Source organism: Herpailurus yagouaroundi, unplaced genomic scaffold, assembly GCF_014898765.1.
Source record: "Herpailurus yagouaroundi ecotype Mexico unplaced genomic scaffold, PumYag 190, whole genome shotgun sequence".
In the NCBI taxonomy this organism is placed as follows: domain Eukaryota; kingdom Metazoa; phylum Chordata; class Mammalia; order Carnivora; family Felidae; genus Herpailurus; species Herpailurus yagouaroundi.
This window is the reverse complement of record NW_024412421.1, coordinates 19594772-19605998: the sequence shown is the minus strand read 5'-3', so window position 1 is coordinate 19605998 and position 11227 is coordinate 19594772. Positions and strand designations below refer to the sequence as shown.

Genomic DNA, 11227 nt, shown 5'->3' with positions numbered 1-11227 from the left:
ACCAAGGGAAGAAGGCGGAACTGAAACCAGGCCCAGAGCTGGCTCCCTGAGGCCATGTCCCTTTCCGGCAATGTCTGGCCACCCCCATTGGCTGGGCTGTCCCTCCCACTGGCCTTAGGGCCCCTCCCATCCCCACTCCAGATAAGGCCAGCCCGGGACTGCTTCACTGGGCAGTAGGCACTAGGGCTGGAATGGGGCCGTCGGGCTCCCCGTGGCAATGGGGGCTCCTGCTGCTGGGGCTGCTGCTCCCCTCTGCCACCCCCTTCTGGCTTTTCAATGTGCTCTTCCCCCCGCATACCACGCCCAAGGCTGAGCTCAGTAACCACACACGGCCCGTCATCCTCGGTAAGCCCCCACAGGCCCCTGATGCACCAGGCCAGACCTCAGGGAGCTTGGACCCCAGCCCCTGGTAGCAGACCCTGCCATGGCCCTTCTGCCCCTGCATTAGCCCTGATACCTGCCTCAGTGTTTGAGGGTCCAAAGGCTTGTCCTGCAGAGAAATCCACCCCTTCCCCCACCACCTGTTCCTGTCTCTGAGCTGATTTCCCTAGGGGGGTGGAGTTGGGGGCGGGTATGCCTGAGGGCTTAGCCAGGGCGTTACAAACTGTGGTCAGCTGCAGCCACTCAGCCCCCACCCCAGCAAGGACAAGGTGCCCGGCCCTTGGAAAACAGGTCTCCAGCCCCCATTCTCCCATACTTATTTGTTTTCACCTTGGACTTTGGCATTAATGGAGAGCCAAGCTAGGTGTTTTCCTTATGGGGACATGGGTCAGTGGCCTTGGCCCCTGCACCTCCCCTGCCTGAGGGGAACCAGGGCTTTGGGCTGCCGGGGGGGAATGGGGTGGGGGTGGGGGGTGTTATCAGAAAGGATCACATCCTTAGTTCCTGGGGGTTGAGGGCATGGGAGATGAAGGGGTGGAGCTGGGGGGACAGGCAGAAGGGCGGGGAGGAATGCAAGGAATTCAGAATGAAGGCTAGTGCCCACAGTGCCTGGCTGCCTGGGGAATCAACTGGAAGCCAAGCTGGATAAACCAGATGTGGTGAACTGGATGTGCTACCGCAAGACAGAGGACTTCTTCACCATCTGGCTGGATCTCAATATGTTCCTACCGCTTGGAGTGGACTGCTGGATAGATAACACCAGGTGTGTGCCACCCCCTCTGCCCCAGCCCCCACACTCTGCCCCTTGGCTACTGGGCTGCTGAATGTCCCACTGCCCTCAGGGTTGTCTACAACCGCAGCTCTGGGCGCGTGTCCAATGCCCCTGGTGTACAGATCCGTGTCCCTGGCTTTGGGAAGACCTACTCTGTTGAGTACCTGGACAACAACAAGCTGGCAGGTGTGTTTACTGGGGAAAGGGCAGGGCTCCAGCTGTGGTCAGCCCACAGGAGCCATGACCAGAGCCTCCAATGCTGCTGCCTCCCCTACAGGTTACATGCACACACTAGTGCAGAATCTGGTCAACAACGGGTATGTGCGCGATGAGACAGTGAGGGCCGCCCCCTACGACTGGCGGCTGGAGCCGAGTGAGTGTCTCTGAAGGCTTGGGGCAGGGCAGATGGGCCTTGACCCCATCCGTTGCCCTGACCCCATCCACCCTACTTCAGGCCAGCAGGAGGAATACTACCGGAAGCTTGCTGGGCTGGTGGAGGAGATGCATGCTGCCTATGGAAAGCCTGTCTTCCTCATTGGTCATAGCCTTGGTTGCCTACACTTGCTCTATTTCTTGCTGCGCCAGCCCCAGGCCTGGAAGGACCGCTTCATTGATGGATTCATCTCTCTTGGGGCTCCTTGGGGGGGCTCCATCAAGCCCATGCTGGTCTTGGCTTCAGGTGAGGCCTTGGACCACCTGTGTCAATGAGGGGGTTGGAGTGAGGGGGATGAAGCTGACCATGGGCCTGCCCTCACTCCTGCTTCTGCTCACCATGTCAGGCTAAGTGTGTAATTTACCACCCCTGAGGCATGGCCCTTGTCACTGGCCCCCTAGCCTAGACATTAGAGTAGCTCCTGCCAGAAGTCTGGGTGATTTGGTGCTTCAGTGACAAAAGGAGAGTAAACAGAAAGGAAGTGAACCCCAACAATCTGACTCATGGACCTAGGTCTGTTTCTTGTGGTTTCAGGTCCTGCCCACTCAGCTTTCAGCTGCTTCTGCTTCCAGGAGCCCATTTTCCCAGGGATCTGTCTATTAAGGACAGATCTGCCAAAGCCAGGGCCAGACCCTAGAAACCCTTATGCCCTTCTCTGAGAAGTGGCATAGCTATCACTTGTTGAGCACGCACTGTAGGCAGGGTATAGCCATACTCAACTTGCCCCCTCGTAGCTCACAGTCTGCTGAGGGAAACACTCATCAGACTACGTCAGTAAGTGCCAAACACAGACAGTCTAATATCATCCTTCCCAGAAGGGAGCTCTGACCCCTGTGCAGCGCAGGCCACAGGGGCCAATTAGCTGAGGGAGAACCACCAGCACCATCCTCCCACATTCACACATGTACACCCGTCCTCAGGAGGCCCCTCCTTCCCTGGCCTCCTCCTGAGGCTCTACAGCTGTGCCCCACAGACATGCCATCAGGGCTTCTCATTTAAAAAGCACACATTGAACACCTACTGCTCAGAGGCCTGCTCAGAGGCTCAATTTGGATTGGGTAGGGACAAGATTTAGCATCCAGCTGAACTTGGGTTGGGGGCAAGTTGTGGGCCCAAGGGACCCAGACCTGGCTCCCTGACCCACCTTGCTTCGTGTTCACAGGTGACAACCAGGGCATCCCGATCATGTCCAGCATCAAGCTGAGAGAGGAACAGCGCATAACAACGACCTCCCCTTGGATGTTTCCTTCCAGAGAGGTATGGCCTGAAGACCATGTGTTCATTTCCACGCCCAGCTTCAACTACACAGGCCGTGACTTCCAGCGCTTCTTTGCAGACTTGCACTTTGAGGAAGGCTGGTACATGTGGCTACAGTCACGTGACCTACTGGCAGGCCTCCCAGCACCTGGAGTGGAAGTATACTGTCTGTATGGCGTGGGCCTGCCCACACCCAACACCTACATCTTTGACCACGGCTTCCCCTACACAGACCCCGTGGGGGTACTCTATGAGGACGGTGACGACACTGTGGCCACACGCAGCACTGAGCTCTGTGCCCGCTGGCAGAGCCGCCAGCCACAGCCTGTGCATCTGCTGCCTCTGCATGGGACACAGCACCTCAACATGGTCTTCAGCAACCAGACGTTGGAGCACATCAATGCCATCCTGCTGGGTGCCTACCGACGTCGTACCCCTGCACCCCCAGCTGCCAGCCCAGGGCCCCGACCCCCTGAATAAAGACCCTCTTTTGCTCTTTAAGTTTTGACATGTGTGTTGTGGGTTGCAGAGGAGGCAGTGGCATCCAGGCACCAGTATCCACCAAGCAATAGCCATAGGCCTGGTGCTTTGTGGAGCATAAGGGCAAGATGGGCTTTGATGAAGCCTGAGATTGAACTGAGCACCAGGATGATAGCTTCCCACTCTTCCGGTTGAGCTGTTTATGTAGCACATAGCCTGCCTTGTGCCTGCCTCTGCTCTGGGGGTGGGCGACTGGAGATAATTGCACACATAGCTGTGGGATGGAGGCACGTGGAGCTAAGGGTACAAGGCAGGGAAGATGTGAGCTGTCCCACCCACTCCCCCAAGGGAAGGCAGAACCCACCTGTGGACATGGACTTGTGAGTGCTAAGCCTGTGACAGAAGCACAAGAGTTTAGAATCTGAGGGAGATCCAGTCGCTAATCAGATCATTCTTCTAATGAAAGATTAATTATTGGAGCTAAGTGGTCTGAGAGAAAAGTTTAGGGAGCACCAAGGGGCAGAATCTTGTTTGTGGGTCAGGGAAAGCTTCCCAGAGGAAGTGATGGCTATTCTGAGATCAGATGGGATGAGAAGGGTAATGTGGGCCACTGAAAAGACTTGAGTTTGAGCCTAAGGGCAATATGCAGTTGCTGAAGGGGTTAACTAGGGAAAGAGTGTAACCAGATTTCCAATCTAGAAAGAGTCCCTTCTCTGAAAAGTAAAGGGAAGCCTGGGGGTGGTGGGTAGGGGCAGAAACTTGGGGAAGGCAGGGAGGACAGTGCAGTACCCAGGAGAGAGAGGATGCTAGCTGAGGCTAAAGCGGTAGGAGAAAGATGTGGATAAATAAAGGGTAATTTGGGATGTGAAATAAGGCTTGTCCATGGGTAGAGCCCAGCATGCTTCCGGGCCACTAGATGGGCAGCCCCACGGCACCTGTTCTGTTAGATAGAAGACACCATCTGAGACAGGGAAGCTGGAAGGATCAGTGTCACCATGATGGAGGACTGAGCTTTGGGGTTTCAAGTTTCAGGGAGGAGGCAAAGGCAACAAAAGAGAGGAGCTGAGAGAAAGTGGATGCTGAAGGACAAAAGGCAGCCATGCCTGATAATGTTGGGAGGGCAGTAACAGAAGCCTGGCCAATATGACAGCCATAGGGCTGAGGGACTTGAGGTTAGAGTTGGGGTCAGGACAGGCAAAGCTTGGGGCTCAGGCTGGAAGAGGCAGAAGCTGCTGAACAACGGTCAGAGGGAGGGATCTGTCCCTCTGTTAAGACGGAGGACTAGGGAGCATGATGGAGAGCCAAGCAAGGAAACCTCCCCTTTGCCAAGCTGCTTAGGGCCAGAAGTAAAGGAGAAGATGCACAAAGGTGACAGCCAGGCTCTGAAGAAAGGTGAAAGCGAAAGCAGGAAGAGTCAGACGCCAAGGGGGGCGTGGGGAAGACGCTGACAGAGGACCAAGGCTTTGATCTTTCTCACTCTGGGCTGGTCCCACATCGACCCCCAACCCCTGGACCAGCCTGCCCACCTCAAGATGCTGAAGCCAGCGCTAGAGCCCCGAGGGGGCTTCTCTTTCGAGAACTGCCAGAGGTATGTGGGGGTGAGCTGGCTCTGCAGGTTCTACTCCCAGAAGCCCCAGGACCTTTATTTCTGGAGGGGGCAAAGGGACGGCAACATGTGTTGGGCGACTTGTATTCCCAAGCTCACCCTGAGAAGTGAGGGAGGCTGGGACAGAGTTGGAGGATGTGATGGAGTCCCAGAAGAGCCTCAACCTGGGCCTTAACACTCTGTTTCCAGAAACTTATCCTTAGAACGCGTCCTCCCGGGGTTCCGGAGCCCTCAAGCACACAAGACTGGTACCACCATCGCGGGCCTTGTGTTCCGAGTGAGCAGGGAGTTGGGACTGGGGTGTTTAGAGGGGCTGCTGGGGGGATCCGACAAACACTGAGCTAGAGGCCCCTCTCCCTCCCCAGGACGGAGTCCTCCTGGGCGCGGATACGCGGGCCACCAGAGATTCCATAGTGATGGACGAAAGCTGTAAGAAGATCCACTTCATCGCCCCCAAAATCTAGTGAGAAATCCCCGACCCCGTTCCCCCACGCATCCCCGACACAGCACATCCATCTCAGCCCCGCCCACACCGACCCTCCCTTCGTTCTCAGCTGCTGTGGGGCTGGAGTAGCCGCGGACGCCGAGATGACCACGCGAATGGCGGCGTCCAACATGGAGCTACACGCCCTGTCCACGGGCCGCGAGCCCCGTGTGGCCACGGTTACGCGCGTTCTGCGCCAAACGCTCTTCCGGTGCTGGGCGGGGCTAAGATGACCCTGGGGAAGGGCTGTTGCAGGGAGGGTGGGGCTGAGAGGAAGTGGGACGGGATGAAAGGCGGGACTGCGAAAGCCCCGGAGACCGGAAAAGGCAGGCCTAAGTGGAGCTGGGCAACAGGAAGGAGCAATGTTGGTCAAGGGACACCAAACAACAGAAAAGAGTGGGGGAGGGGTGGGGGAGGGGCGGTGCCACGGAGGGGCGGGACCTGAAGCCGGGTGCTTGCGGCTCACCACGCCCATTCTGCGAAAGGTACCGGGGCTACGTGGGCGCGTCGCTGATAGTGGGCGGAGTAGACCTGACCGGACCGCAACTCTACAGCGTGCACCCCCACGGCTCCTACAGCCGTCTGCCCTTCACAGCCCTGGGTGAACACTTCCGCCCCTTCCCCACGAATCCCGCCCCTGCGACCCTGGCCTCACCTTCATCCGGCAATGGGATGGCAGGGACTTACCTCAGATGCCCTCCTGCCTGCAGGTTCGGGCCAGGACGCAGCCCTGGCGGTATTGGAGGATCGGTTCCAGCCCAACATGGGGGTGAGCAACACCTGTCGCCCACTACGCGTTCATTGATGGGAAGTGCACGTTGGAGCTGGGATAACACAGAGATATCCTGACCTAGTCTAGAGGTCAGGAAAGGCTTCTTGGAGGAGGTGACGACTGAGTTAAGACTGAGGGGCCAGTGGAGTTAGAGTGAAGAAGTGCTATTCCAGCAGACCACCGTTAGTGCCAAAGTTTGTACTCCTGGAGAAGTCAAAGCTCAGAGAGGACCGTTTGAAGTTCAAGGAGGAGGGAACAGCAAGTGGGGTCTGGATTTTGTTTGGGGTGGGATGGAAGTGGGTGACATGTGTTGCTTCAGAGGTGCCTAAGGACCAGAAGGGAAAACGCAGTGAACCAGTAGGTTGGGGATCAAGACCATATTGGTTGGGTGGACAGCCCTGGAAGCAGAACCACAAGTGTAAGTGACTCAAAGAGGTTTATGAAGATGGGGGGCAATAGGAACACAGGGTCTTCTGAGAGAGGGAGGCAGAGACCAGGGCAGGGGAGCTTGGGCTGGAGATGGGAGTAGGGAAAGAGAGGGGTTTGGGCATGAGCAAATGGTAAATAGTCTGGGCTTCGAGACGAACAAAACCTCTAGGCTGTAGCCTGAAGGTGATACCAAAAGGGTCCATCAGGCATCACACACATGTATCATCACAGCTGGAGGCCGCACAGGAGCTGCTAGTGGAAGCCATCACTGCAGGGATCCTAGGTGACCTGGGCTCTGGGGGCAGTGTGGATGCATGTGTGATAATGGGGACTGGCGCCAAGCTTCTGCGAACATTGAGCTCACCCACAAGGCCCTTAAAAAGGTGAGAGCATGGGAGATGGGGGACCACTAGGGAGGATGGGGCAGTAGCAGGGGAGACAGGGGGTGCAAGAAACAGATGGGCCACATGATGGGCCCAAGTTGAGAGGCCATCCCTTCCCTCTCCCAGGCCTAGCCAGTACCGCTTTGCTCCTGGGACCACAGCTGTCCTGTCCCAGACAGTGAAGCCACTGACCCTGGAGCTGCTGGAAGAAACTGTGCAGGCCATGGAAGTGGAGTGAAGTAGGATGGTGCTCAGAGCTTGGAACAAGAGGGAATAAACCCAGGAAATAAAAATATATATATATATTTAAACAGATGGCTATGTTCTTCCTGGGTGGAGCGGGAAAAGCAGCCATGAGAACTCTGTGGCCAAGTTACATCTGAAGAAGCCACTCCCTGCCAAGGTTTCAGGGCTTGGCCTAAGAGGTGACCACCCATCGCCTCAGGCATCTACTCCTCCAGTCCCCCAGGCAAGCATTGCAGCTCCAGCTGGAAAGCCCCCTCCTGACTCTCCACACTGCAGAGGCCCCCCTACCACTCCCACGCACTGCTCTTGGCCTCTGGTCCACTGGGGACTGTTGTAAAACCCAGATGGGCCACATGTGCTGCCCCTACCTAGTCTTTCCGTGGGTCATCAGTGTCCCAGGACAAAGCCCATAGCTCTCAGTCAAGGAGGCCCCCATGGACCCCACTGAGGGCTAAAGTGCTGACCGATGAACTGCTCCCTGACTCCAAGAGTACGTTTTCACAAAACACTCCTCACCCCTGCAACACTTTTACCTGTGAAACCCCTCCCGTGACCAGGCACACCTGAGGTGCTGACACCAAACAGGGCTTCTATTTGCACATGCTGAGCTGTGAACAGGGGAACTGACTCCCAACTTTGCTGGGCTGACTGGGGTCAGGGCTCATGCCGAGAGAGATGACATGACACATTTATCCAGCAAACCCACTGCTGAGTACCCACTGCGGGCCAGCCTAGGTGCTGTGTGCTGGCAGGAGCATCCTGCCCTCAGAACGGCTGACTGAAATGGACCTCCGGAACGGTGAGCGTCTGCCCAACCTCTGGGGAGGGTCTACTCTGGGATGGATATCCTTAGGACCCTGATTATGCTTTTCCCCCCAGTATTTTACTATGAAGATTTTAAAACACAGAGGTTGAAAGAATTGTACACCAAACACCTATACACCCACAATCAACTTTGCAATTAGTATTGTGTTATAACTGCTTGATCACATTTCTGTCCCTCCATCCCTCTGTTCAACCACTAACTCATCTTATTTGTCTGACTGATGTTTTTGAATCAGTCAGAGCCCCCACACCTCTAGGAGCCCAGCCAACTTACCCACTACAGCTTTGCACACAGGGTCGTCTTCTCTTCCTCAGTGCAGGCTCAACCTGGAGCTCTACAACAAATGGGCTGCAGACACTAAGAGCTTGCCCACAGAAGCCCCAAGGCCTGCAGGCTGTCAGAGATTGATGGCCGTCACCCTTGTATCTGTAACCTCCATCCAAGGTCAGCCAATCACCAAGGACTCACACCTTACCCTCCTGTGTGCTAGGCCCCTCCCAGATATCATTTCATCAACAAGAATATGGGCTTCAGAGCCAGACAGATGAAGGTTTGGAACCAAATGCACCATGTGCTGGTGGGAGAGTCACCATCTCTCTGAGCAAACTGACTCCTGTTCAAGTTGGTGAGGAATCACAGAGATGCTATCTGTTAGGATTTGTGACCTGCCAGAACCCCTGTGCTGGCCACATGGCCCTGGCCTTCCTCAGCAGGGCTGGTACAGCTGGACCTTCCCTCCACCTGTCAGGATCACCCCCGGGTGCAGAGCAGGCTTCTAAGTCTGATGCCCCTGACAGCCCTGGGAAACTTCCCTTATCCCAGCCACCAGGTGGTTACCATAAACCTAATTTCACCATAGGTCCTTGCTACCCAGTGCTCAACACTTGGGATGCGAGGTAGTTCAGGGAGCCAATCAGAGACCAGGTTTTGGAGGGTGGAAGTGAGAGCCTCACACCTGGGCTCTGATAAGTCCAGGCCTGAGTCCAGGACCTTGGCCTAGAGACCCTCCTCCTGACCAGAGCATGGCTTGCCTCAGGCCTGGGACTTTGGCCCAAGGACGAGGAGATCCATAAAACCAGGCCCAGTTCTCAACCTCACATCTGCCACAATGCTGCTGCTCAGCCTGACCCTTAGCCTGGGCCTCCTTGGCTCCTCCTGGGGTGAGTGGGCCTGGACCAGCCCTGACTGACCAGCCCTCAAGCAACCTAGCCCCCAAAGCCAGCCCAGGCTTTCTGCCCAGGGGCTCAGCTGGGCTGCCGGGAAGGGAACCAGGTGGACAGAATGGGTAAAGGAGAAAAGGATGTGCCAGGGCTGGAGGGGGGCAAGAGGTGCACAGGGGCTGGCCTCAAAATGGGACAGGAGGTAAGGCCAGAGCTAGGAGCCAGGGAGGGTTTAGGAAACTGAGAAATGAAGGTTGGACATGTAGTTCAGGGAGAAACCTCTGGCTGTGGAGGCCTGGAGCAGGTGCAAGGCTAGAGAGGAGACTATCCCAGGGGTCAGGGAGAAAAATGGCGGGTGGTGGTGAAGTTGGGGAACAATGGGGAGTAAGTTGGAGAGAGCTGTCAGAGAATGGACAGAATTGGGGGCCAGTTGGACATGGGTAATTGAGATACCTAAAAGTGCTGTGGGTGAGAAGGGGTAGTGACGAGCCCTCTGATTTGGACCTCTGGGGCAGAGCCGGGGGCACCCAGGAGGAGGTGGGGAGAGGTGGGCAGGCTGGTGCGAGAAGCAGGTCCTCACCAGTCCAATGGCAGAGCAGGCTGCGGCATTCCTGCCATCAAGCCGGTACTGAGCTTCAGCCAGAGGATTGTCAACGGGGAGAATGCAGTGCCAGGCTCCTGGCCCTGGCAGGTGTCCCTGCAGGTACATGCACCCTAGGTGTGGGGCAGGGTACCAGGTGCTTCCTGCCTAGGCATAGCCTGAGCCCACTCCCACTTCTGACTCCTGACCCCAGGATAGCAGTGGCTTCCACTTTTGCGGTGGTTCCCTCATCAGCCAATCCTGGGTGGTCACTGCTGCCCATTGCAAAGTCATGTGAGTACTCCCACTCTGCCCCCTAGCCCTCCTCTCCAACCTCCTTTCCCTGGATGCCCTTCTTTTGTTGCTCTGCTCTCCCTGCGGCTGCCCAACCCCACTCTCACTGCAGCCCTGGCCGCCACTTTGTTGTCCTGGGCGAATATGACCGATCATCCAATGCTGAGCCTTTGCAGGTTCTGTCCATCTCAAAGGTGAGTGTCTGGGCTACAGACACGGAAAGGAAGAGTGGATGGGGCAGGTGGGTGGGCTCTGGGGATGAGGAATTCAAGGCATGCCCTAGGCTAGCCCCTCAGCACCTATCAACACTGGAGGCCTGTGCCCACCCCCTATTCTACGTGGCCCCTTCCTGGTTCCACAGGCCATCACGCACCCTTTCTGGAACCCTACCACCCTAAACAATGACCTGACACTACTGAAGCTCGCCTCCCCGGCCCAGTACACAAAACGAATCACACCAGTCTGCCTGGCTTCTCCAAATGAGGCACTGCCTGCAGGCCTCACGTGTGCCACCACTGGCTGGGGACGCCTCAGCGGCGTGGGTAGGAACTTGGGCCAAAAATCTGGGTGAGAGGGCTAGGATGGGAACAAGTCATCCCGGGCTTAACCACCCCCTTCTGGCCCACAGGCAATGTGACCCCAGCACGCCTGCAGCAGGTGGCTTTGCCCCTGGTCACTGTGAGTCAGTGCAGGCAGTACTGGGGCTCACGTATCACTGACTCCATGATCTGTGCAGGCAGCTCAGGGGCCTCCTCGTGCCAGGTGAGCAACAGCACCCTGTCTTATCCTCTCACTGTCCTGTGACACCCCCTAATCGCCGAGCTGACTTCTCCCCTCTCCTTCCCTCAGGGAGACTCTGGAGGGCCTCTTGTCTGCCAGAAAGGGAACACGTGGGTGCTTATTGGCGTTGTCTCCTGGGGCACCAGCAACTGCAACGTGCACAAGCCTGCCATATACACTCGGGTTAGCAAGTTCAGCACCTGGATAAACCAGATCATAGCCTACAACTGAGACTACCACAGGCCCTCTTCCCATCTCAATCCAATAAAGACGCCATGCTCTGTCCTCTTGTGTATTCTTGTCTGTCCTTATAAGGGAAGGGAGAGGGTCCTGAGAGTCCCCTT

General features: G+C 56.6%; 3 protein-coding genes across 4 annotated transcripts; all 3 read left to right on the top strand.

Annotated features, from left to right (window-relative positions):
- The first annotated feature begins 86 nt into the window (after window positions 1-86).
- Window positions 87-3344, top strand: LCAT (lecithin-cholesterol acyltransferase). The gene is made up of 6 exons (XM_040498425.1): window positions 87-345; window positions 988-1144; window positions 1224-1339; window positions 1431-1526; window positions 1608-1832; window positions 2749-3344. The coding sequence occupies exons 1-6, from the start codon at window positions 192-194 to the stop codon at window positions 3321-3323; spliced, it is 1323 nt and encodes a 440-aa protein (XP_040354359.1). The 5' UTR covers window positions 87-191; the 3' UTR covers window positions 3324-3344.
- Window positions 3345-4736: 1392 nt separating this feature from the next.
- Window positions 4737-7308, top strand: PSMB10 (proteasome 20S subunit beta 10). Its single transcript, XM_040498428.1, has 8 exons — window positions 4737-4911; window positions 5119-5206; window positions 5295-5392; window positions 5484-5624; window positions 5899-6014; window positions 6124-6182; window positions 6846-6997; window positions 7124-7308. The coding sequence occupies exons 1-8, from the start codon at window positions 4856-4858 to the stop codon at window positions 7233-7235; spliced, it is 822 nt and encodes a 273-aa protein (XP_040354362.1). The 5' UTR covers window positions 4737-4855; the 3' UTR covers window positions 7236-7308.
- A 1814-nt stretch (window positions 7309-9122) lies between these two features.
- CTRL (chymotrypsin like) lies at window positions 9123-11168 on the top strand. 2 transcript variants are annotated; one of them, XM_040498430.1, is made up of 7 exons: window positions 9123-9229; window positions 9829-9932; window positions 10024-10103; window positions 10216-10297; window positions 10465-10645; window positions 10732-10865; window positions 10953-11168. In XM_040498430.1, the coding sequence occupies exons 1-7, from the start codon at window positions 9178-9180 to the stop codon at window positions 11112-11114; spliced, it is 795 nt and encodes a 264-aa protein (XP_040354364.1). In that variant the 5' UTR covers window positions 9123-9177; the 3' UTR covers window positions 11115-11168. The 2 variants fall into 2 exon arrangements, with proteins under 2 accessions (XP_040354364.1, XP_040354365.1); XM_040498431.1 differs by lacking the exon at window positions 9123-9229 and adding an exon at window positions 9336-9354.
- Window positions 11169-11227: the final 59 nt, after the last annotated feature.